At 44.6% G+C, this 27677-nt stretch overlaps 1 protein-coding gene across 1 annotated transcript; it reads right to left on the reverse strand.

Annotated features, from left to right (window-relative positions):
- Positions 1–14345: 14345 nt before the first annotated feature.
- On the reverse strand, positions 14346–25118 carry nuak2 (NUAK family, SNF1-like kinase, 2). Its single transcript, XM_083770912.1, has 6 exons — positions 24654–25118; positions 20112–20232; positions 19469–19620; positions 18306–18371; positions 17590–17842; positions 14346–17286 (listed from the first exon to the last, which is right to left on the reverse strand). The coding sequence occupies exons 1-6, from the start codon at positions 24858–24860 to the stop codon at positions 16244–16246; spliced, it is 1842 nt and encodes a 613-aa protein (XP_083627038.1). The 5' UTR covers positions 24861–25118; the 3' UTR covers positions 14346–16243.
- Between the last annotated feature and the right edge of the window lie 2559 nt (positions 25119–27677).

The raw sequence follows: 27677 nt of genomic DNA on the forward strand, positions 1-27677 counted from the left end.
TGGCTGATTGAGGTTGGTCTGATACCACTGTGCGATGGTATTCTCCTGTGGGTCGGTGGCGGTTTTTCGCGTCTCGGTTCCTCAGGTGCAAGCTGCATAGTTGGGTTTGTGTGTGTCTTTCTTTTTCTGTCTTTCTTTCTTAGGACGGAGATCAAGGTAGACGCCGTTGGAAGGCTCAACACAAGCCGATGCCCCTAGAGATCCATCCCAAAGCTTCCCTCAGGGAGTTCAGCAAGCCAGCTAGCCAGCAAGCCTGCCCAGTCAGCGAACGCAGCCAGTCGGCTCCGCCAGTCAGCCAGTGTAGAAAGTCAGGCTGCCAAGCCAGAGCATATCAGCCGTTGCAGTCAGCCACTGCAGCCATACCAGCCTTGCTCAGTCAGCTCAGCCAGGCCTCTCTCGAGGCCTGGCTCTCTGTCTGCCTGGCCCGGTCTGCCCTGCCCTGCCTTGCAGCAACAGAACCAGCCTTTCTGGCAAGCCAGCCAGCTCAGAATGCGAGCTGAGCAAGCCAGTGCAGCAGCAAGCCCAGACTAGGTTACCGCAGCCTTACTGTGCAGCCACAGCCACTCAGCCAAGACCAGCAGGAGCTGGCCAGGCTCCAACCCTTGCAGCGCAGCCTTAGGCCGGATAGTCCCCCTGCCTGCACTTTGTTGCCTTCCTGGCCTGTCTGCCTGCCTAGGCGCCTCGGTCTTCCTGTCTGTCTGCCTTGGCCTGCCTGTCTGAAACTGGTTTAGACTAACTGCGTGCTTGCCAGCTGCGTTGGCTTGCTGAGCTCGTATTCTGAGCTGGCTGGCTTGCTAGCAAGGCTGGTTCTGTTGCTGCAAGGCAGGGCAGGGCAGACCGGGCCAGGCAGACAGAGAGCCAGGCCTCGAGAGAGGCCTGGCTGAGCTGACTGAGCAAGGCTGGTATGGCTGCAATGGCGGACTGCAAGGGCTGATATGCTCTGGCTTGTCAGCCTGACTTTCTACACTGGCTGACTGGCGGAGCTGGCTGGCTGCGTTGGCTGACTGGGCGGGCTTGCTGGCTAGCTGGCTTGCTGGGCTCCCTGAGGGAAGCTTTGGGATGGATCTCTAGGGGCATCGGCTTGTGTTGAGCCTTCCAACGGCGTCTACCTTGATCTTCATCCTAAGAAAGACAGACAGAAAAAGAAAGACACACACAAAGTCAACTATGCAGTTTCCACATGAGGAAGGCAGGCAGGAAGGCAGGCAGGCACGCAGGCAGGCACAAGCTGCCTGCGTGCTTGCTTCGCCCTCCAGTTGCTGCTCCAGTTATTTGTTTTCCCTCAAACCCATCCTCAATGTGTTGGGTGAGGTTGAGCTCTGTCCAGCACAGGACGGGACGGAAACCAGCTTGGTCTTTAGTCAGCTTGGTGTCTGAGTGGTATGAGGTGTTGGAGTAGCAGCCTCTCTTGTAGGTGATGCAGAGGAGGGAAATGGGTCGGTAGCTCTTTGAGGATGATGGGTCTTTGCCAGGTTTGGGGATTGCAACCACTTTGGCCTTTCTCCAGACAGAAGGGATGGTTTTCTGTGCCATGCATGTGTTCAGCATCCCCACGAGCCAGGTCTTTGCGTTAGGTTCCAGGTGCTGTATAATTTCTGCCAGTATGTCATCAATCCCTGCTGCTTTTCCGGGTTTCGAGTTCTTCTAGGTCGAATGGTTTGGTTTGAGGGCTGGCTGATTGTGGTTGGTCTGATACCACTGTGCGATGGTATTCTCCTGTGGGTCGGCGGCGGTGTTGGTTACGACTGTTGGCCACCAGTTGTGATGCAACAGAGTTTGCTGTGACCGTTGTGAATTATGGGTGGCTCCCTGAGGTCCTTGATCGCCATTGGGTCCAACAGTGGTCATTGAAGCGTGCACACACACATGCACACATGCACCTACACACGCACAGGCGCACATGCGTATGCACACCTGGACCTTTAAATGAACAACAACACAAAAACTAAGGCACTGGTGTCGGACTTCTGGTTTACCGGAACGGGGTTCAACTCCCTGCAGTGCCCTGCTCAATGTGTTGTATTTCATTCATTGGTCCATGGTCTCAGGTCATTGAGCGGCGCGCTATAGTGCGCGATTCTTCATCATTGTTGAGGATTTTTTAAAGGTGAAAATCAAGGAAAAGCAAAAGGCTATAGTCCATGGTCACGGACCGCATACTGGTCAAGGTCATTTATACTGGTGAAGATCATTTACTAGTCTTATAAAGGTCATTTATACTGGTCAAGGTCATTTACTAGTCTCATGAAGGTCATGTATACTGGTCACAGTCATATACTGGTCACGGTCATTTCTACTGGTGAAGGTCATTTATACTGGTCAAGGTCATTTGTACTTGTCAAGGTCATTTATACTGGTCAAGGTCATTTACTAGTCTTATTGAAGGTAATTTATACTGCTCAAGGTCATTGATATTGGTCAAGGTCATTAAGTGGCACGCTATAGTGCACGATTCTTCATCATTGTTGAGGATTTGAAAAAAGGTTAAATCGCAGAAAAGCGAAAGGCTAAAGTCCATTGTCACGGAGGGCATACTATAGTATGTTGTTTTTCTATTTTTGGTGGTGTGCGGGCTCCATCCAATAACTACACCAGTTGTGATGCAATAGAGTTTGCTGTGACCGTTGTGAATTATGGGTGGTGTGGTCTTTGCCAAGACGGTGGATTGTGGCCCATGCCTTCCTGCTGTTATTTGTCATGTTGGTGTTCTCTATATCTTTTCGTCCTGGGCATGACGTTAAACTGTTCCGTTCGAGAGGACCGGCAACCCTCGAATGTAAACAGGAGTAGCAGCCTCTCTTGTAGGTGATGCAGAGGAGGGAAATGGGTCGGTAGCTCTTTGGGGATGATGGGTCTTTGCCAGGTTTGGGGATTGCAACCACTTTGGCCTTTCTCCAGACAGAAGGGATGGTTTTCTGTGCCATGCATGTATTCAGTATCCCCACGAGCCAGGTCTTTGCGTTAGGTCCCAGGTGCTGTATCATTTCTGCCAGTATGTCATCAATCCCTGCTGCTTTTCCGGGTTTCAACTTTCCCATTGCAGTTTCGAGTTCTTCTAGGTCGAAGGGTTTGGTTTGAGGGCAGGCTGATTGAGGTTGGTCTGATACCACTGTGCGATGGTATTCTCCTGTGGGTCGGTGGCGGTTTTTCGCGTCTCGGTTCCTCAGGTGCAAGCTGCATAGTTGGGTTTGTGTGTGTCTTTCTTTTTCTGTCTTTCTTTCTTAGGACGGAGATCAAGGTAGACGCCGTTGGAAGGCTCAACACAAGCCGATGCCCCTAGAGATCCATCCCAAAGCTTCCCTCAGGGAGTTCAGCAAGCCAGCTAGCCAGCAAGCCTGCCCAGTCAGCGAACGCAGCCAGTCGGCTCCGCCAGTCAGCCAGTGTAGAAAGTCAGGCTGCCAAGCCAGAGCATATCAGCCGTTGCAGTCAGCCACTGCAGCCATACCAGCCTTGCTCAGTCAGCTCAGCCAGGCCTCTCTCGAGGCCTGGCTCTCTGTCTGCCTGGCCCGGTCTGCCCTGCCCTGCCTTGCAGCAACAGAACCAGCCTTTCTGGCAAGCCAGCCAGCTCAGAATGCGAGCTGAGCAAGCCAGTGCAGCAGCAAGCCCAGACTAGGTTACCGCAGCCTTACTGTGCAGCCACAGCCACTCAGCCAAGACCAGCAGGAGCTGGCCAGGCTCCAACCCTTGCAGCGCAGCCTTAGGCCGGATAGTCCCCCTGCCTGCACTTTGTTGCCTTCCTGGCCTGTCTGCCTGCCTAGGCGCCTCGGTCTTCCTGTCTGTCTGCCTTGGCCTGCCTGTCTGAAACTGGTTTAGACTAACTGCGTGCTTGCCAGCTGCGTTGGCTTGCTGAGCTCGTATTCTGAGCTGGCTGGCTTGCTAGCAAGGCTGGTTCTGTTGCTGCAAGGCAGGGCAGGGCAGACCGGGCCAGGCAGACAGAGAGCCAGGCCTCGAGAGAGGCCTGGCTGAGCTGACTGAGCAAGGCTGGTATGGCTGCAATGGCGGACTGCAAGGGCTGATATGCTCTGGCTTGTCAGCCTGACTTTCTACACTGGCTGACTGGCGGAGCTGGCTGGCTGCGTTGGCTGACTGGGCGGGCTTGCTGGCTAGCTGGCTTGCTGGGCTCCCTGAGGGAAGCTTTGGGATGGATCTCTAGGGGCATCGGCTTGTGTTGAGCCTTCCAACGGCGTCTACCTTGATCTTCATCCTAAGAAAGACAGACAGAAAAAGAAAGACACACACAAAGTCAACTATGCAGTTTCCACATGAGGAAGGCAGGCAGGAAGGCAGGCAGGCACGCAGGCAGGCACAAGCTGCCTGCGTGCTTGCTTCGCCCTCCAGTTGCTGCTCCAGTTATTTGTTTTCCCTCAAACCCATCCTCAATGTGTTGGGTGAGGTTGAGCTCTGTCCAGCACAGGACGGGACGGAAACCAGCTTGGTCTTTAGTCAGCTTGGTGTCTGAGTGGTATGAGGTGTTGGAGTAGCAGCCTCTCTTGTAGGTGATGCAGAGGAGGGAAATGGGTCGGTAGCTCTTTGAGGATGATGGGTCTTTGCCAGGTTTGGGGATTGCAACCACTTTGGCCTTTCTCCAGACAGAAGGGATGGTTTTCTGTGCCATGCATGTGTTCAGCATCCCCACGAGCCAGGTCTTTGCGTTAGGTTCCAGGTGCTGTATAATTTCTGCCAGTATGTCATCAATCCCTGCTGCTTTTCCGGGTTTCGAGTTCTTCTAGGTCGAATGGTTTGGTTTGAGGGCTGGCTGATTGTGGTTGGTCTGATACCACTGTGCGATGGTATTCTCCTGTGGGTCGGCGGCGGTGTTGGTTACGACTGTTGGCCACCAGTTGTGATGCAACAGAGTTTGCTGTGACCGTTGTGAATTATGGGTGGCTCCCTGAGGTCCTTGATCGCCATTGGGTCCAACAGTGGTCATTGAAGCGTGCACACACACATGCACACATGCACCTACACACGCACAGGCGCACATGCGTATGCACACCTGGACCTTTAAATGAACAACAACACAAAAACTAAGGCACTGGTGTCGGACTTCTGGTTTACCGGAACGGGGTTCAACTCCCTGCAGTGCCCTGCTCAATGTGTTGTATTTCATTCATTGGTCCATGGTCTCAGGTCATTGAGCGGCGCGCTATAGTGCGCGATTCTTCATCATTGTTGAGGATTTTTTAAAGGTGAAAATCAAGGAAAAGCAAAAGGCTATAGTCCATGGTCACGGACCGCATACTGGTCAAGGTCATTTATACTGGTGAAGATCATTTACTAGTCTTATAAAGGTCATTTATACTGGTCAAGGTCATTTACTAGTCTCATGAAGGTCATGTATACTGGTCACAGTCATATACTGGTCACGGTCATTTCTACTGGTGAAGGTCATTTATACTGGTCAAGGTCATTTGTACTTGTCAAGGTCATTTATACTGGTCAAGGTCATTTACTAGTCTTATTGAAGGTAATTTATACTGCTCAAGGTCATTGATATTGGTCAAGGTCATTAAGTGGCACGCTATAGTGCACGATTCTTCATCATTGTTGAGGATTTGAAAAAAGGTTAAATCGCAGAAAAGCGAAAGGCTAAAGTCCATTGTCACGGAGGGCATACTATAGTATGTTGTTTTTCTATTTTTGGTGGTGTGCGGGCTCCATCCAATAACTACACCAGTTGTGATGCAATAGAGTTTGCTGTGACCGTTGTGAATTATGGGTGGTGTGGTCTTTGCCAAGACGGTGGATTGTGGCCCATGCCTTCCTGCTGTTATTTGTCATGTTGGTGTTCTCTATATCTTTTCGTCCTGGGCATGACGTTAAACTGTTCCGTTCGAGAGGACCGGCGACCCTCGAATGTAAACAGCCACGAAAGGAAACTATGTGTGTGTGTGAGGTGTTCTATCATTTCATTCCAGTACTACTACTTTGGGTAGTGGCTGGACGTTTGTGTAGATATTGAAAAGGAGGGGACGAGCAGGCTACCTTGTGGTAGGCCGTTCTTTTGGGCTTTCCATTTACTCCTCTGGTCATTTAACTGGACATAGAAGCGCCTGTTGTTGAGGAGGCTTTTCCCGACCATTGTGCGGTGTTGGACAGTGTCGTAGGCAGCAGAGAGATCTCTGAATGCTGCTCCAGTTATTTGTTTTCCCTCAAACCCATCCTCCATGTGTTGGGTGAGGTTGAGCTCTGTCCAGCACAGGAGCGGCCAGGACGGAAACCAGCTTGGTCTTTAGTCAGCTTGGTGTCTGTGAGTGGTATGAGGCGTTGGAGTAGCAGCCTCTCTTGTAGGTGATGCAGAGGAGGGAAATGGGTCGGTAGCTCTTTGGGGGTGATGGGTCTTTGCCAGGTTTGGGGATTGCAACCACTTTGGCCTTTCTCCAGACAGAAGGGATGGTTTTCTGTGCCATGCATTTATTCAGTATCCCCACGAGCCAGGTCTTTGCGTTAGGTCCCAGGTGCTGTATCATTTCTGCCAGTATGTCATCAATCCCTGCTGCTTTTCCGGGTTTCAACTTTCCCATTGCAGTTTCGAGTTCTTCTAGGTCGAAGGGTTTGGTTTGAGGGCTGGCTGATTGAGGTTGGTCTGATACCACTGTGTGATGGTATTCTCCTGTGGGTCGGTGGCGGTGTTGGTCACAACTGGTGGCCAACAGTCGTAACCAACACCGCCACCGACCCACATAGAATACCATCGCACAGTGGTATCAGACCAACCACAATCAGCCAGTCCTCAAACCAAACCCTTCGACCTAGAAGAACTTGAAACTGCAATGGGAAAGTTGAAACCCGGAAAAGCAGCAGGGATTGATGACATGCTGGAAGAAATGATACAGCACCTGGGACCTAGCGCAAAGACCTGGCTTGTGGGGATGCTGAACACGTGCATGGCACAGAAAACCATCCCTTCTGTCTGGAGAAAGGCCAAAGTGGTTGCAATCCCTAAACCTGGCAAAGACCCATTATCCCCGAAGAGCTACCGACCCATTTCCTTCCTCTGCATCACCTACAAGCTCTATGAGAGGCACTAACATTTCTGAACAGACTATATTTACATCAATATGTCTGGGTCCCCACATACTCACTCAGGGTTGACGTGTCACACCTGCAGTGATGGGAGGGGCACCAAAATGTGGTGATTTGATTGGTTGATGGGGGCACTCCCTTAGTATAAAAGTGTATGTTTTGTGTACACATGACCTGATGAAGATCAAATAGATCGAAACGTTGTCAGTATTTCAATACAGAACGTTTTTTTTACACCTGTGATGTGCGGGCTCCATCCAATACCTACACCAGTTGTGATGCAACAGAGTTTGCTGTGACCGTTGTGAATTATGGGTGGTGTGGTCTTTGCCAAGACGGTGGATTGTGGCTCATGCCTTCCTGCTGTTATTTGTCATGTTGGTGTTCTCTATATCTTTTCGTCCTGGGCATGACGTTAAACTGTTCCGTTCGAGAGGACCGGCAACCCTCGAATGTAAACAGGAGTAGCAGCCTCTCTTGTAGGTGATGCAGAGGAGGGAAATGGGTCGGTAGCTCTTTGGGGATGATGGGTCTTTGCCAGGTTTGGGGATTGCAACCACTTTGGCCTTTCTCCAGACAGAAGGGATGGTTTTCTGTGCCATGCATGTATTCAGTATCCCCACGAGCCAGGTCTTTGCGTTAGGTCCCAGGTGCTGTATCATTTCTGCCAGTATGTCATCAATCCCTGCTGCTTTTCCGGGTTTCAACTTTCCCATTGCAGTTTCGAGTTCTTCTAGGTCGAAGGGTTTGGTTTGAGGGCAGGCTGATTGAGGTTGGTCTGATACCACTGTGCGATGGTATTCTCCTGTGGGTCGGTGGCGGTTTTTCGCGTCTCGGTTCCTCAGGTGCAAGCTGCATAGTTGGGTTTGTGTGTGTCTTTCTTTTTCTGTCTTTCTTTCTTAGGACGGAGATCAAGGTAGACGCCGTTGGAAGGCTCAACACAAGCCGATGCCCCTAGAGATCCATCCCAAAGCTTCCCTCAGGGAGTTCAGCAAGCCAGCTAGCCAGCAAGCCTGCCCAGTCAGCGAACGCAGCCAGTCGGCTCCGCCAGTCAGCCAGTGTAGAAAGTCAGGCTGCCAAGCCAGAGCATATCAGCCGTTGCAGTCAGCCACTGCAGCCATACCAGCCTTGCTCAGTCAGCTCAGCCAGGCCTCTCTCGAGGCCTGGCTCTCTGTCTGCCTGGCCCGGTCTGCCCTGCCCTGCCTTGCAGCAACAGAACCAGCCTTTCTGGCAAGCCAGCCAGCTCAGAATGCGAGCTGAGCAAGCCAGTGCAGCAGCAAGCCCAGACTAGGTTACCGCAGCCTTACTGTGCAGCCACAGCCACTCAGCCAAGACCAGCAGGAGCTGGCCAGGCTCCAACCCTTGCAGCGCAGCCTTAGGCCGGATAGTCCCCCTGCCTGCACTTTGTTGCCTTCCTGGCCTGTCTGCCTGCCTAGGCGCCTCGGTCTTCCTGTCTGTCTGCCTTGGCCTGCCTGTCTGAAACTGGTTTAGACTAACTGCGTGCTTGCCAGCTGCGTTGGCTTGCTGAGCTCGTATTCTGAGCTGGCTGGCTTGCTAGCAAGGCTGGTTCTGTTGCTGCAAGGCAGGGCAGGGCAGACCGGGCCAGGCAGACAGAGAGCCAGGCCTCGAGAGAGGCCTGGCTGAGCTGACTGAGCAAGGCTGGTATGGCTGCAATGGCGGACTGCAAGGGCTGATATGCTCTGGCTTGTCAGCCTGACTTTCTACACTGGCTGACTGGCGGAGCTGGCTGGCTGCGTTGGCTGACTGGGCGGGCTTGCTGGCTAGCTGGCTTGCTGGGCTCCCTGAGGGAAGCTTTGGGATGGATCTCTAGGGGCATCGGCTTGTGTTGAGCCTTCCAACGGCGTCTACCTTGATCTTCATCCTAAGAAAGACAGACAGAAAAAGAAAGACACACACAAAGTCAACTATGCAGTTTCCACATGAGGAAGGCAGGCAGGAAGGCAGGCAGGCAGGCAGGCAGGCACGCAGGCAGGCACAAGCTGCCTGCGTGCTTGCTTCGCCCTCCAGTTGCTGCTCCAGTTATTTGTTTTCCCTCAAACCCATCCTCAATGTGTTGGGTGAGGTTGAGCTCTGTCCAGCACAGGACGGGACGGAAACCAGCTTGGTCTTTAGTCAGCTTGGTGTCTGAGTGGTATGAGGCGTTGGAGTAGCAGCCTCTCTTGTAGGTGATGCAGAGGAGGGAAATGGGTCGGTAGCTCTTTGAGGATGATGGGTCTTTGCCAGGTTTGGGGATTGCAACCACTTTGACCTTTCTCCAGACAGAAGGGATGGTTTTCTGTGCCATGCATGTGTTCAGCATCCCCACGAGCCAGGTCTTTGCGTTAGGTTCCAGGTGCTGTATAATTTCTGCCAGTATGTCATCAATCCCTGCTGCTTTTCCGGGTTTCGAGTTCTTCTAGGTCGAATGGTTTGGTTTGAGGGCTGGCTGATTGTGGTTGGTCTGATACCACTGTGCGATGGTATTCTCCTGTGGGTCGGCGGCGGTGTTGGTTACGACTGTTGGCCACCAGTTGTGATGCAACAGAGTTTGCTGTGACCGTTGTGAATTATGGGTGGCTCCCTGAGGTCCTTGATCGCCATTGGGTCCAACAGTGGTCATTGAAGCGTGCACACACACATGCACACATGCACCTACACACGCACAGGCGCACATGCGTATGCACACCTGGACCTTTAAATGAACAACAACACAAAAACTAAGGCACTGGTGTCGGACTTCTGGTTTACCGGAACGGGGTTCAACTCCCTGCAGTGCCCTGCTCAATGTGTTGTATTTCATTCATTGGTCCATGGTCTCAGGTCATTGAGCGGCGCGCTATAGTGCGCGATTCTTCATCATTGTTGAGGATTTTTTAAAGGTGAAAATCAAGGAAAAGCAAAAGGCTATAGTCCATGGTCACGGACCGCATACTGGTCAAGGTCATTTATACTGGTGAAGATCATTTACTAGTCTTATAAAGGTCATTTATACTGGTCAAGGTCATTTACTAGTCTCATGAAGGTCATGTATACTGGTCACAGTCATATACTGGTCACGGTCATTTCTACTGGTGAAGGTAATTTATACTGGTCAAGGTCATTTGTACTTGTCAAGGTCATTTATACTGGTCAAGGTAATTTACTAGTCTTATTGAAGGTAATTTATACTGCTCAAGGTCATTGATATTGGTCAAGGTCATTAAGTGGCACGCTATAGTGCACGATTCTTCATCATTGTTGAGGATTTGAAAAAAGGTTATGGGAAAAGGTAATGGGAAAAGGCAAAAATTCACATTCAAGTATTTGTTCCTCGGAGACTGTAATCACTATAGTTACAAAACTTTTAGGGATAATTCAACATTATACCTAAAATTATTTAACCCTAAAATTTTATCGGTCGGCCTCATGGTGGCGCTATAACAGCCCACTTTACCTTTTGGCTTATAACTCTTGAACCGTAGGTCGTAAAACAAAAAATATTTTTCCCCTGGATTCCTTGGGTCACGCCCATTTCCGCCATGATAGATTTTCCGCCATTTTGAATTTTGTCCAAAACACACTTTTTGCTTTTCCTCCTACAGATTTGGTCCAAATCTCACAGAATTCGGCACACGTGATCTCTGGACCCATCCAATTAAAACTGAACTGCAGAATTTTGAAAGTGCGTATCGTTCGGCCGAATCACATGTCCGGGGTGGTTCAATCAACCAAGTTCTAAAAGCAATTCCATTTTCATCCATAGGGGGCGCCGCAAATGCGAGAAATGTAACCGTTTGTCGCAAAAACATGAATTTCGGGGGTTAAATCCCCTCCGAATTACTTACGCATGATCTAAGGCGTGACTTGAAATTGTAATTGGCTGGCAATACTAGTGGGAGGGGCATATGTAAGCCACTGCGGCAACCACACTCTGCAATTTTTTTAAATTGCGAATTTTCTAGTTTCCTCTGCCTTTGGTGTATGTGTGTGTGTGAATGTAATGCACAATCTACTATTTAAAGTGCTTTGGATAAAAGCGCTATAGGCTATAGATGCACCATTTACCAAGAAAGCTCAAATATTACACAGTTGAGAGTTCTGTACTGAAGAGTGGGCAAATATTCCTCTCAGTCGATGAATACAATAAGTTCTGTCTACCAAATGGGGCATCATCACCAGCTAATATCTATGCCATGTGGGTATACTTTTCTGCGTGAGAAAACGTCTTTGTCATTTATGTGGAATAATTATAAAAGGTATAAGCTTTTCCACTGTCAGTTGTTAAATGATATAGTTATTAGTGTTGAAATAAGGACTTCAAGAATAAGTTTATATTGAAATGGCACTGTATGGTTCCCCAAATGTAGAAATCGTAGTAGGCCTACTCCAGTCTCCACACAAGAAACCCTAAGCAGATCCCTATCCCTATCTATGGATCCACTGAAATATGCTTAAGGTTAGGCTATGTTTGCCTATGCAATCGTGCATTTTAGAATTAGACTATTATTGGAGACTGTTTCCACAAAACTAGTGTAGGCCTATGGGTGATATTAATGAGAGGTTTTCATGACTTATGAAATAGTGTTGATTGATGGTCCCAATGTATTTGCTAGAATGTGTTGTGTATCCGTTCCAGGAATGTGAGTTGGCAGTGGTCTCAAGGTTAGACTGGTGCCTAGCTTCTGTCGTACCCTCTGACTTCCTGCAGCCAGTACTTAGTGCCATACCATTTGTTCATCCCTGTCACCTCCACAATATACCGGTGTGAGTACAGGATCTCTTCGGCATGTTCACCTGGCAGCCACAGGTAAGTAGGCTGTTAATCTCCCAAGAACATATTCCAAGCTGCGCTACTGAATCTGTCGGAAAGAGCATTGAGAACGTGTGTACATTGTTGTTTGTGGGAATCAAAACATAGACGGGCTGAGGGCAGACCAAATGGGCCAACATCCTGTTATCCACATGCTATTGGGAAAGAAACAGCAGAGGAAAAGTAATCTTTAATTTTTTTGCTGATGAGATTCGTAGGCTGTAAACATGGTCTTTAGTCATGTGTCTGAGAAACAATTGAGCACTAAGAGAGGACATATTGTATACATATATCATCTCTTGTGTCAAGATTAGTTTTTACATTATATCAGTGACAATTAAAAATGTTATAATTTCACTTGTCGAAATCAAGCGACATTGTCTTTAGAGAACAATGGGCACAAAGCAGCCATAACTTTGATTACGATGTGTCAGCGGTTCATTTGGGAGACTGGGAGCTGAGTTTGTGTAATCCTTTATTGTGTGGTGTGAAAGACCCATGTCTGTCTATTCAGCTGGCTGGTTTCCCACGAAACTCCATGATGTTGCCTGAGGCAACATGACTTTGAGATAGTCAGTTAGACAGACTGGGATGTAAACCAGCTAAAATCTTCCCTGGCTGTTCAAATATGAGAAAGGACTTGTTTGCGTAGTTCTTTGTTTTATCATATTTCCTGCCAGAAATAAAGCTACCTTATAGGATTATCAAGTTGTGGGAACCTGCTTATAAATGTTTGGGTGTGTTACATGTGTCTATACATTTGTAGTCTTTCTTCAGGGGTGGTCTGGGTTGTACTGATGCTCTGCTTAAGAGCTTACTTGAAAATTGTCATTTAAATCCTACAACTATGCATATGCATTTGTTCTTCCCCCCTTCTGTTCTCAGAGTACATGTTTTTAGGTTACCTGCACTATCGCATGCAATAGTGCATGCCAGGGATGTTATGGCATAACTTATGGGGAAACTGAAGCTCCTGGTTGATAAGGTGATCAGTGATACACTGATGCAGTATTTGGCCAACCTTTTGGTTATCTATCTGGTAAGGGTAAGTTTTATAACTCTTGTCATTTGGACATATCCAGTATCGATTTGTTTGTTTTGAACATTAGTGGAAATACACAAGTCCCAGGTAGGATTTCACTAGCAAAAGGGAAAAATAACATTCAATATTTTCTTAGGTCATAATCCAGGATGCCTTGTTTGGTCTGTTACATGTTTGTTTAGCTTCGCAACCGAAAGTCAAACAAGTCATGCGATGCACCAGTGGGAGGACAAGGGTTAACTTAGACATGTTATGACATGAGTAAAAGAAACATCCGTCTATGCAAAGCTAGTTTTCTGCCAATAACCATGTACAAACAGGATCTCTCCATCTCTGCTATGAGCAACTGCAGAAAGCCTTAGAGCTCAGCTTTCCTCCTTATTACCAGGCTGCAAGTATTTCCAGCTCAGGACATCTGAGAAATTGACTATGCACCCAGTGACTGACATTCAGATGTTACCTCAGGCTACCAAGCCCTCAACATCCTCCCGACCAGCAATGACTAGGGGTTATCATGAATTACCCTGTGAGATGGGAACCATATATACCAGGGAGAACTATTTATGATACTCCATCCACTGAACACAATGATAAAACTAGAACTGCACTCTGTCGAGTGCATACTTGCTTGTTGCACACTAGTAGGCCATAAATGGCCAACTAGTGCGCAAGCAAAGCGCGCAAGTACTTTCGACCGCTGTAAACTGTCAAATCTCAGTATATCTGTGAAGGAACGTTTGAAATGTAAAATTATTAGGTGTAACTATTTGCTGCCTACCTACTTTATGCATATAAACACCTAGTATTATTAAGTATGGTTCAAGTTTCTATCTATATAAGAAATACAGTTTTATCGATGTAGATATATTCTAGATCCCTTTTTAGGTTTTCAAAGAAAAATAAATCATTGATATGTGATGAAAAAAAAGGTATATAAACTGATTGAACCCGCCATTTTATGCGTATGCCAATAAAACAGCAAATCTGTGCCTGGTTTGCTGGGACCAGATCACATAAATGACCATATGTCTTACGTCATCATTTAGAGCTAGTCATACATATACACACCACGTACTCTGGTCCCAGCAGATCAGGCACAATTTGCTAGTTTATTTTACTGATTATGTATATAGTATACGTATATGACTAGCTCTAAATGATGACGTAAGACATATGGTCATTTATGTGATCTGGTCCCAGCAAACCAGGCACAGATTTGCTGTTTTATTGGCATACGCATATAATGGCGGGTTGCTGTCGCGATGAACGATGACCGGGCAAATGTATTACTTGCGCGCTCTGCTTGCGCAAGTAATGACTGAATGCCAGGTCAATTGGCCCTTTCTCCACATGAATTCTGACTATCCCTCAATGACATTTTAAGTATCCTTATGCAAGTTTTTGCACTTTGTATCTCCTAATAGATAATACATACAACTGCAATCATAAATAATTTAGAACTGGGTCAAAGACAGGTTAAAGCCACACTCAAGACAATTATTTTATTCATTTCCTCAACCAGGCCAGATCAATGGGACAGATCAAGATAACAAATTAAGTCAGTTACTTTGGAAAGCATGCTTCTTGTTTCAGTAAAAAGAACAAAACATCTTAGAAGCTATATACCTAATCGGTCTGAGGAAATTACATTTTATGTACAAGTGTGTGATGTCAAATACAATGGTCTAAAACTGGCATGAACAACACTCAAAAAGGGGGAAAAAACAGATTAAAAAAAATGCACAATTACGGTTCAATTACGGATTATAAACAATTTAAAAATGTAATGTTGCCTTAGATTTGTGTTCTCTTAAGCTGGGCATGTTGCTTTTTTCCTACCACATCAAAGCAAACATGAACGTCATATGCCAACAATTACACGGGTGATAACTGAGCCCTCACGCCCAAGTACAAAAATTTCCAGTTGAAATTAGGCCATTTCCTGTCATTTGAGAACACACACACACACACACACACACACACACACACACACACACACAGGTTGATTATTTTAGCAACACGATGATGCAGTATCTGAATATAGTCCTACTGTCTAACTATTTTTAATGACTCCAATAATCCAGTGAAGCCTGATAGATTATATGGTCTGATCTGATAAAGTGCTTTTCCGGGCACCAGTTTGGGAATATTCAAATGTACTGCCAAGGCACCAATCTAATCAAATTGCACCATGGTGATATAAAGCATGGAATGTCTAGAATGTACAACGTAGCATAACCTGATACAACATCTGGCTAGTTTACACAATTAAAATTCCAACAGTTAAATTCATACATAAGGACCCATTTAACACTTCACAAATTGGGTTCCACGTTTTTCCAGTTTGTTTGAAATGTTACCCATTAAGTAGGACATCCAATGACACTGGGTTTAACTGGCAGCAGGTCGTAGTTCACTTTTAGACAATAGTTGTTTTGTTTCTAATGTCCTGTAACCTCTTAAAACTAGATATTGTTCGTCAGCCTCAAAATAGCTATCTAAAAAGATTGTGCCTTCAATTTGGCTAGGCTGGAGAGTAAGGCAGGTTTTACAGGTTACTGGATGAAAGTCAGTGCATAGTAAACACCATTCAAGTCATATCCTCAACTTGTTATTGCAAATAATTTCACATGGAAAAGAAACAAACTCTAAGTAAACAGTTCATAGACAAATGAGGTCCCTGTTGCACACAAACAACTTGGCACCGTTTGGTGGTTCTTTAAATAAAATAGTGACATTCAACCGGTAAATATTGCAATCTTTGGTATTGATCAAATATATTCTTCAAATACCACAAAAGGCTATAAAATAGAATACTCTCTAAAACAGAATTATTCTCTCATTTGTAGTTAAAACAAATAATCGTTACATTTGCAATCCCATCCAAAAGCTGAAATCCCTAGAAGAGTTTTAGCTGCTTTCACCAACAATGAGATGAATGAGAGGGGGTGACGTAGTGGAGTCCGGAATGATTTAGCTTTTGAAATGGTAGTTTAATTTCATAGTAGTGCTTACAGCTCTAGGCCAGATACAGTGACTTATATTTTCTTTACCCTGGGTATTGTTACCATGTGACAAGAATCTGTCCATTACCTATGGTCAACTGAACCAATGCCTAGCTGCAGGGGCAGGTGTTTTGGCCTTGGGGTCACCTTCTAATTGTAAGAGGAAGGTTTACAATTTCAAAACAATATTTTTCACCTGCCTCCCAAGAATCTCTGAAATGTATGAATGTGGATACATATGGCAGTCAATCATTCAACACTTGAAAAATAATCCCTTTTTGGTACTGTACAATGTTTATCTGACACCGCATATTTCACTTTGGCTATGTATAGGTCAATTGAGGTCTTTTCTATTAAGAATCAATGTCTATTTGCTGGTCTTCAGCTTGCTCCAACACATCTTATTTCCATGGCCTGTTTGTAAGCCGTTGTTACATTCTCACAGTCTGTGAGAGAAAAAGCACTATCAGACACTCCAGACTGGTAGCAGTTCCAGGGTCTTTGCAATAACAGGCTATCCCCAAGACTCCGGTCTTCTTTGATGTCCAGGAGGTTGTCAGCTGACACGCATCCCCTCATGTTGCCCTTGACAGACAGTTCCATCGGAACTGGAAGCTCCACACGGTCCGGAAGATCCAGCTGATCAAAGGATTCTGAAGAGAGAATGCTGTCTTCACTTATAGCCCCGCTTGGCCTTGCCCTGATGATCCCATGTGGCAGAGATGTTGCCAACTGGTCAAGTGACCCAAACGCCTGCAGGCCACCTGAGGAGAACTTCCCATTGCGTTTCAGAATGCCTTTTCTACGGGTTGGTGCAGAGGGAAAATCATGAGCATGCGATATCTGGGCAGAGTTACTTTCGTTTTGAGAAGAGTAGCCCGAGTCCTTTTCTGCTGGCTTCTTTAGGATACCCTTGCGAGGCAACAACACAGCTGAAGGGGGATCCATTGGTGCAGACACAGCAAATATGCTCTGTGGCTCCGCTACGACCATAGGAGCTTCACTGATTGCTTTCTGTTTCAGACTGCCACGTCTCTTCAGTATACCCTTAGAGGGCCTAGCGTCACTGCCTCCTTCCTGCACAGTCTGGGAGACATTGTTCTCCTTTCGGGACCGTCGCAGAGAACGCTGCCGAATGACATCCCCTCCACTTCCCTGTGAGCGCAGTAAGCAGCGCATTTTGGAACCATTCTCCAGCAAAGGCCTGGATGTTCGGCGCAACCACCCAGCAATGCTGGCAAGTCCACCAGGCTGTTGCACCGTTGAAGAGGTTGTACTGGTCTGATCTACAGCCATGGTCTTACCCTCAGATAGCAAGGGCTGCTCATAGCCCCAGTTGAGCCACCAATGTCCTGCTATCTCCTCCACTGTAGCTCTGCGTTCCGGATTCACCATCAGCATCCAGCGAATGAGCCCACATGCATCTAAGAAAGAACAGGTTAAAACATTGAATCATTGACAAAGAAGGGGGGGAACTAAATATCCTTCAACTAAAACAACAATTATTCCACTACAGCCAGAACTGTACATGAACCCTTTCATAAACAAATCAATGGCAGATGAAACCATGCAAGGCACCAACCTGCTCATTGGAAGCAGTTAGGGGTTCAATGTCTTGCTAAAGTACATTTCAACACAAAGCCAGAGAGCTAGGGCTCGAACCAGGAACCGCCTAGTTCCCAGGTGGCCACTCTACCTCCTGAGCCACTTCTGTTCACTAGACTCACCTGAAGGGTGGGTAGGTTTGCGATAATTTCCAGTGCTAATCTGCTGGACCAAGGTTTTGTGGTTATTCCCATCGAATGGCATGGCACCATGAACAAGGCTGTACAGTAGTACACCAAGGGACCAAGTGTCCACCTCTGGCCCTCGGTAAGGCCGTCCATTGACAATCTCTGGAGAAGCATACAGCGGACTGCCACAGTAGGTTTGAAGGTACTCATCGCAATGGAAAAGATTAGACAAGCCAAAATCTGCAATCTGTTGGGAACAAAAGTATATTTACTGCCAAAAATAGTTTATTTCATGTACAACATCAAATTTATACACTAAAATAAACTATTTCTGGGTGCAAAATAAATTCAACTTCTGCACTTCAGTTTGGCTCAGCACCAAAGCAAAGGGGATGTGTGTATCAAACGTAACGTACAAGTTAGCCATGCCGTGTATTCTCTATACCACTGTGTCTATCTGTGCCACATTCTTGGGAACTAATTGGATCTAAAAATCACAAACATAGCGTAAACGTGCTTGTGCCATGAAATTATGTCTGCTGCCGGTCTCTTTCCTGTAATGTTCTATATTAACAAAATTACGAATTAAATCTGCCATGATGATCATAACGAAAAATGTATTTAAAATGTAATAGCAGTGAAAGGAATTTGTGTATTGGTACTGTAGGTATATAAATTCCATGTCCAATGTAAGTGCCCTTTATCCATACCTTTATATTTCCATTAGCGTCCAATAAAATGTTCTCCAGCTTCAAGTCCCGATGCGCTATCCCATTCTAAGAGAAATAAATATGGAGGATATTCGCTGTTATTTTTGTATCATTTACATTTTATTTTAACATCACTAAGCCCATATCACCTTGCATGATAATATAGCAGTAGAGCAAAACACAGAGGAAAGTTAGCCATTCATGGTTGGATTAAATTCTGCTCCAACAGAATAATTTGCTGGTATGTCAGATATGCTCCATTGTCCTCTACTCCGCAGGGGGGCATGCCTTTGACGGGAACAGGAATTTGAATTAAGTTCAACTTCCAAAAATGCAGGTCAACCACTTTCGGCCGTTGCCAACAGTTCTTTCTCTCTTCCTTTATAATATTACACCGTGTACTGTAGACCTGATGTGTGTGTGTGTGTGTGTGTGTGTGTGTGTGTGTGTGTCTTGGCCAGACCGTTCCCTTGTAGCCTCATTAGAGTTTGAGTGTGTGTTTGTGAGAGATGAGAGCATTGGCCTTTAGTCCCGACGCTGGCTCTTCATAAATAAACGGTTCATTTCACTCTGCATAGTTCTTACAGCAACCCGGTTTCACAATAGCAGGATGATAATGAATAATACCCATTATGTAACTCTGGGGGTGCCAGTGTCCCTGTTCAAATGAGATGAGCAGACGTTTGCGTCAAGCTCTGCATCACGTTTGACTTTGACGTCATGACCACAAGTGGAACATTTGATGATAATTATTTAAACTAGAACGATGCAATTCTGGAAAAATGGCAAAGTGTGGTTGCCGCAATCGCCAAGATAGACCCCTCCCAGTAATTTTGCTAGCCAATTACAATGTTAAGTCACCCCTGTGATCATGTGTAAGTAATTTGGAGGGGATTTATCCCCCCCAAATCATGTTTTTGCAACAAATGGTTATATTTATATAACCATTTTCATCCATATATACTATGGATGAAAATGGAATTGTGAATTGAGAGTGAGAAAATGTGAGTTTTACACATTTTCCTATTCAAGACGATGGGGAAATTTAATGCACGAATATAATATCAATTAAACTATCCAATATATCTCTTAGCTAAATGCAGGCAGGGACACACATAGGAGTGGTTGCACCACTCAAAAAAGGTTAAGAATCACTGCTTTACCTGATGGCAGTAATGCACAGCTGACACCATTTGTCTGAAGTAGTGTCTGGCCTCACGTTCAGATATCTTCTGCTTGTCACAGATGTAGTCGTACAGGTCTCCCCGGCAGGCATATTCCATCACAATCACAATCTTATCTTTGTTCTCAAACACTGTAACAACATATATTGTACCAGTTAACTTCCAAATCAAACCAGTCTTCATATGGTTATAGTGAACAATAACTGGACATGAATGGAAAAAAAGAAAAAACATATCCTGTTTTATATGGTGAACTTTCAAATAGATCCCAGTGATCTAACGGTCCCTTCTATTCCCTTGGGCAGAGGATCAACTACATTTTTGTTTACACACACACAGAGGTACAGGATGCAAGAAGATGACCTTGTAGGCATGCATGCGAGGCACTGAAAGGCACAGGACATACATTATCCTGCAGTACTACTAGTGAGGGGTATGGCAGGGTATCGCTGATTATGTAACCTCCTCAAAACAAAGACTTGCGTGACCAAGCTCTGAAAGACCCACCAGCCACCAAGCAGTGATCAATTCAGTCACGTAACGTTGCCCTTCACTTGTGCTCTTCCTGAAACCGAAGGAGTGCACGGAAGCGCCACTGCATGTAAGATTTAGAATGCTGTACCTTCGTATATGGTGATGATGTATGGGTGGCTGAGTGATGACATGATCTCGATTTCTCTGCGGATATGCACAAGGTCCTGCTCATCCTTTATCTTGTCTTTTCTGATGGACTTAATTGCAACCTAAGAGAGAGAGAGAAATAAACAAAACAAAAAACGTACTTAAGAAACATGTATATACTTAAAGTGAAATATTTGAGACATGGGTTACAGACAGGCCTAATCAATAGTTTCCCCAACTAAATATTGAATGAGATAAGTTCACCAGCCGTTTGACGTTCAACAGAAAAGGGGTTCATAATATGAAAAGGTTTCATGGTAACTTCTCTACTCTATCCAAACTTCAGTTTGTCCTGCAGCAAGAGGGTCAATTGGCAGGGAACTCATAATTAGTGTGCACACGTGTGTTCTGTTGCTTACTTTTTTATGTGTAGAGCTGGTTCCATAATGTGATATCTACACTACAGTATGAAATAGTTTTCAGTTTTAATATTGTATGTTTCCATGTTTTGGAAACATGGATGTTCTTGTTCTTGTCCATTCCCTGTGTGCGTCAACTTCCCCAAGGTTGAGGTGTAATGAGGATACAGATGGCAAAAGTGTGGTGTTTCTCACAATCAGGACCCTCACTCTACCACTACTACAGACATGGTAAGAGATAACAAGTTATGTACAGCCTTGTCAGACTAGATTTGTCTCGACCCAAGTGACCTCCCATGAGTCATAGTCTAAGCCTGCAGGGTGCATATCTCCTGTCTGCACAATACCATGAATGCCCTGTTCCTGTTCCGATTCTGGGAAATAAGGACTTTTACTCAAAAGATTGTCATAGTTGTCTGACTGACTACTGGCTTGCTCATGATGAGTTAACACCACCACTGTGGGTGTGTCACTCTGCATAGGCATTGTTTCTTGTAGTACTGTAGCAGTGTAGGTAGGTCTGTTAAGGCTCATACATACTCCAGTTTTTGGTGATAGGTTATCACCGCGGTGTAGTTTTTAAAGGGTTGGAAAGCTACACCATTACGTCAGTCGCGGTGATGATCAGCTATCACCGCGGACACAGACCCATCTCTCTGTTTTTACTATATCAGACAAGTCTTTTCACTCTGGAGCCATCACCTAAAACGGTGATAACCTATCACCAAAAACTGAGTATGAGCCTTTAGACTAGAGTCAAGTTTTTTTTACAGGGTGGAATCTTTATAATATCCCCTAGAAATCCAATCACTCCAATTAAGGAGAAATGTTTTCTTACATTGAGAATCTCTAATGCTTGTGAGTAGTACTAGTCAAACAATTGGATTACTCTAGCCTAGCCAGATTGTCTTTGCTTCTGTTCTTGAGACATGCTATAAAGGAACATTATGCAACTAATCAGGATGTCTGGACTGATCAATGAACTAAGACAAACACTGTATCAGATGGCATGAGTTCACGGCAAGACAGACTTAAAAGTATGTCAAATTTTACCTGCCACCCTCAAGGCAGACGTTGTGTAATCAAACTCATAGAAGACAAAGGGTTCAACAGAACTTGTAGTGTTATATAGGTGCTATAAGACGAAGCACTCCTTTGTGCTATGGGTCACTCAGTTTCAAATTGCACACATTCACCCCGTTATGTTGAGAGGAATGAGGCAGATCGATTACAGAGAACAAAAGCATTTTAATACTGTATGTCTCCATTCTATATGCAGGGTTCCCACTCCCTTTTAATGATGAAATTATAAACTTTTCCATAACTTTTTCCTTCCTGAAGCGCGCACACACACACACACACACACACACACACACACACACACACACACACACACACACACACACACACACACACACACACACACACACACACACACACACACACACACACACACACACACACACACACACACACACACACACACACACACACACACACACACACACACACACACACACACACACACACACACACACACACACACACTTTGTTTTTCCGAGTTTCTCATTAAATGTTTCATGGACATGCTTTGACTGCTCCAACATGAAACTGTAGGCTGTAAAAAATAACAACTGTTCCCATTCAAGTCAAGTCACGTTTAACTATTTTCCAAATAGCTAACCTACGATTTCCCAAAATCTATGTTTCACCAGTTTCAATTGAAACAGGGAGAGAGAGAGAGAGAGAGAGAGAGGTGGTGGTGTTGCTGAGTAATGGCTGCGCGCGATATTGAACAGTCAAAACTATTTGTATCAATACGCCTGTATCAGCAGAATAATTATGTCATAGATTGGGGGCCTCATATTTGGTCTTGAAACGGCCTCCAGATTCCGAAGGCCGCCCCTGCTCAGACACCCACTAGTCAGACACCCCAACAGCACCACTCAGTTCAGACAGGTCTGATTTCCAGTATTTTCATGAACATTGGGACCCTAATATCAGCCATGTTCTATTTAACATTAAATCTGCTATCTATCAACATAATCAAATGAGACATTTAATTTAGACCCAGGCTTGAACCAAAGAATACAGGTTTTGCGATTGTGAAATTGTACACTTCAGACCAACTTATGAAAGCATGCCATGTCACAGATGATCTCATTCCAGTGAGAGGCATGTAGACAAGACAGAACATGTATTAATGCTTGTTGTCAGACATTTCATAAGGGGAACTCAAAACTGCTACTTCCTTGAGCGTGTTAATCCATACCAGCATCACTTAATACCAAAAAATTGAAGTAAGGATGAAACAAATAATTTGGCATCTACCAAGTACCAAACCCCCAAAACCTTATTTATGAGTATGCTTTACGTTTTGTCCCTATATTTTTAAGGATAATATGTAGGCCAATAGCCTAACTCTTTATCAATTTCCATTTGATATATAGGCCTATTTTTTATGTGCAACAACATAATGAACAAACTCAATTGATTTCTGAACAGAGGGCCAAGAAAAAAATAAAAGCAGTAGATATGTTTGTCTCCACCAAGCGGAAGGCATGGGGAGAGAGTATGTTTTGTACTCCGTCCATGTGTGTGCCGTGTCCGTCCGTCTGTTAACAGCTAATCTCCGGCACCGTTTACCCAATTGATACCAATTTTTCCAGAACGGCCTGTTATAGCGCCACCAGGAGGCCGACTTTTGTAAAACATTTTTTTTATATTACTCCTCCAGATTCTGTCCAAATCGTTACACAGCATCTCTATAGTCATGTGTTCAAGACGGAACATTGGCTTTCAAAGTTTGCAGGATTGGCCCGTTTTGAACAAAAAGCCTCAAATCATGAATGCAGCATGCAATTTACGTGAAATCTTTCACAGACTTTCCTACTAGGCTAAGGAATATATCCCACCATTTAATGGCACCCTTTTCACATTGGCCTATTATAGCGCCACTAGGAGGCCACAACCTGACCTGGTCTGGTGGAGACCTGTTTTTCTAGTTATTTATTTTTAGTCTAGGAGGTTAAATCATTTGAAATTAAATTACAATCTTACTTCATAATATTAACTCTAATAATTAATTAACTCTAGGACTAGGAGGGTATAAATGGACATTTGGATCCATTGAGGATGTCTATTTTGTAGCTACATGTTGAATCTTACAGGTGCTGGTTTTCTAACCCAGTGTTTAAACTTTGAGAACAGCCCTTTGAAGAAGCAGGTTATCCATTGATTGAAGAAGCAGGTTATCCATTGATTGGTAATTAACAGTCAGCCACATTGTTTACCACCTCCTGGTTTCCAGGCAGTCTCAATGACCTCCTCACCATTGTTCACTCTATTTTGACTACCTCCCTTAACCCTTAGGGTTTAGGGCATAAGGGCCGGGAATGCACCTAAAAAAAAGTTTTGCCATTTCCTCCACTTCCCAGTGGCAAACATTCCATCATCTGGGTCACATATCACTATCAGACGATAGATCATTGTCATGCCTACTGTGACAGGAAACAGTTTATAGACTTTCACTTTGCTTAAGATAGATTTTTTTTAAACTATCAATTTATTTTCAATTGTCCACATTATGACAGACCACATTTAAATTATTAGCCTACATCATTTAAATAACTTTAGTTGCTTAATATGCATGGGCCCAGAAAATGTGCACATCTCAGAGACCCAGTTTTATTTTAACCTTAACAAACAATGTATAGTGTCACACAACAAATAAGAGAAACAAACAACCCTGAACCCACAAACAATCAAATATGAGTTGCCAACTTGCCATAACAGGCAATGTTGCCGTGTGATACTGTTGTAGCCTGCTGTTGTAGTCTATGCCTCTATGGTCCCGTCTTGTCTCTCTATAATATACGGTACCATAGCTTCTATGAAACTACTATATTTCCATATAGTATCTTGTACTTTGTCCCTACAAAACGAATGTATGTTATCATTACAAAACGAATATGCCTAAGTTAAACTGTAAATATAAGCACAACAGATGACACAGATCAAAAGGCCTTCACATATGCTATTATTGAGAACCGTATAGGCTACACATTACTATATGGGATAAAATAAAAAACGATTCAAAGTAATACAAAAAATGTAGGGCTTACCATTCTACCAGACCTTTCCTTTGCTTTCTTCACTTTTCCATAAGTTCCTTTTCCGAGCGTCTCAAGAAATTCGTACCTGTGTTTTATATTGTGTTTATGGTGATGTCTTTTCACGGCTTGCTTTTTTACAGACATCATAATATTATGTTTTGTCAGGTGATCATTTTCCGCAGGTATAACCATAGGCTTACAACTTGAATCGTCCATTCTATTCTAGTATCACTTTTTCTTTGAACGAAAGCAACTGGTGGTCAAACCACATTCCTCGTTGAGTCCTCTTATGTTTGGTCCAGATGGCTAGAATAACATTTAGAGCGCCTCTCGTTGTTGTACCGACAAAATGTGCGATCGTAGCCTAAATAAAAAACAACTTGGTACAAAATAAGCTATCAGACGACGTTTGGAGTCCTTTTGTTTGGCGTAGCACACTTCCACAAATCCACAGCCGTTGACAACTAACCTCGCTCTCAAGTTATCAACTAGTCGGTGTGCGAGCGTCCCGTGCAACACCAATAGTACACGCGAAAATAGAGGGGCGTCATTTAAGCCTAGGTCATACTTCGTCGTTTGACTGTGTCGCGCGTCGAAAAAAGCCGAGCAACGCGGTGTGAGCTAGATCGGCTATTTTCGGTGCGCACACCGTCACGCCCATAGAGTATGGGTTTTATAATACAGTACACCGAGACCGAGACCGAGAGAACGACAGTAAGTGCCGTTGCTAGGTGCTGTGTGTACTCATGTACTGCAGGCTTTTGCGGCATTTACGTGTCCAAGAAAAGTTTAATATACAAATATCAGTTTATAATAGTAATTGATGTAGGTTACGACAGCATAAGAAACAATTGAGTCTTATTTATTACACGGCTTGGCGCTTGGTTGAATGTTTTTTGAGTTCTGATTGGTCATCGTCGAATTCAGCAGTGTGTTATTTCTTGATAACATTTAATTTCCGAGGCGACCTGTAGCGCTCAATTGAAAATGGTGGACCCTATTTTAAACAAGTGTAATGCTTTATGGTGTCGTCCACATGACAGTTTTTGTATTGAGTTGTGCCTGAAATACATATTCTACATACTGTTAATAAATACTTCAATCAATCAATCAAGCACTGAGCAAAATTCCTGCATTTTGCTTTTTGCAATACTAGGCAGGCATGATGGATGGATTGTATTTGTATGCAGTCCACCATCTACTTCTACATGCTGCCTATGCATTCATGTTTGAAGGCTTTGGTTCACACAAAACAAGGTTTACAAAACTTTAGTTTAGTAACTTTAGTAGTTACTAAAGACGTTGGTTGAGTTACAGTACTTGAGTTTAGTAAAGTTGGAGACATTGGATCATTAATTTCAGTCATTGAATGTCATGACAAATTAACGCCACTAGAGTCCAGTATGTAGTCAACAATTGCTTTAAACTGTGTTTCAATCTGGGCTGGCACCCAAATGTTCATAGATTGCAGTGCAGTTCACTCTCTTATCAATATTAAATATTGGACAATAATAGGCCTACTGATTTAATAATAATGCTGCTGCTGATATGTAAATGAATATATTTTTTGTTGTTTAAATTCTGTTCTGTTAAATTCTGTTACAAATAGTTTAGGCTCATTTGATTATATGTGAAATGTAGGCTATAGGCCGCCTGGCGCCTTGTTATTCACTTGATTCCCTGTTTGTAATGTTAAAATTGAAAACATGAAAATAAACCTTGTTTAAAAGAAGAAAAGGAAAAGTCAGTAGAATTTATTTAATCAAGGACAGTCCACATAGACAAAGGGGAGACATGGAACAAAATGTCATCTGGGTTCCAGCCCACGACATTATCAATGCATTGTAAAAGGCTAAGCCAGAACAGACTGCTTCAATATTTGCATGTTGATTTAAAGGAACTGAGAGTGAATTAGCCTATGTGCAGTGCATGTGTCATCCACATGCAGTGAGTTTATTTAGTGAGTGTGTCTGTAAATAGCTAGCTTGGCTTGTGTGATTGCAGAGAGAGAGAGACACCAAAGGAGTAAGACACGTGTGTGTGTGTGTGTGTGTGTGTGTGTGTGTGTGTGTGTGTGTGTGTGTGTGTGTGTGTGTGTGTGTGTGTGTATGTGTGTGTGTGTGTGTGTGTGTGTGTGTGTGTGTGTGTGTGTGTGTGTGCACACACAGCCAATTGGCATGAGAAAACATTGCCAAAGAAAAAGTAATATAATAATCAAAATAAAATAATAGGCCTATATGTACGTATTCAAAGGGTAGGCTAATTTTTTTAAAGCCCCTTTGAATTGAATTGAAAAAGTAAGAATAAGGGGAGTTTTCTACCTCGGCTTCATTTGAATTGCCTAGACAGATTGCATATCATGATATTACTGTATTTTGGCCTGCGGCGTGGTACTCTTTTATGTTATTTATTTGAGATAGATTGAACTGGTCAACCTCGTGTCACCAGACTTTCCACTAAGGATGAAACTGCCAGGTTTGGTTATACAGAACTGGCATCGTCTGCTGCATGGAGCAACAATAGACTTGATCTGCGTGTTGGACTAGCTCTAGTCCATATAGCTCTAGCCTCTAATGCCGTTGCAAATTGCAATGCCGTTATCAACGGCATTAGAGATATGGACCAGAGTCCAGAGCTAGTGTTGGACTCTGGCTCTGCTCCATACGCACACCGTCGCGCAGACGCGTCAGAAGAACCCTTCTTCGTCGTGGGGTTTTTAGACAGCTGGTGGATGGAAAAGAAGCTCGACTGACGCGTAGGAGATCGTTTACGGGAATCTGTCTTTCATAAATCCACCAGTTTCTCGTCGATTGTGTCTACACAGTCTCACTGTGTGTGATAACAACTAACAAGACATACGCCACCACCCATGTGCAGTGTACAAAAACATAGATATATGTCTATGTACAAAAATACCAAATAAAACGTACAAATATGATACCTCTCGATTGGCCTACATGTCCCAGATTGCTTTGCGCTACACTGACCCAGCCCAGCCCAGCCCACTCCCCTCCCAACTATTCTCTTGTCGAC

Source organism: Protomyctophum parallelum (genome assembly GCF_964188405.1).
Source record: "Protomyctophum parallelum genome assembly, chromosome: 8".
NCBI lineage: Eukaryota > Metazoa > Chordata > Actinopteri > Myctophiformes > Myctophidae > Protomyctophum > Protomyctophum parallelum.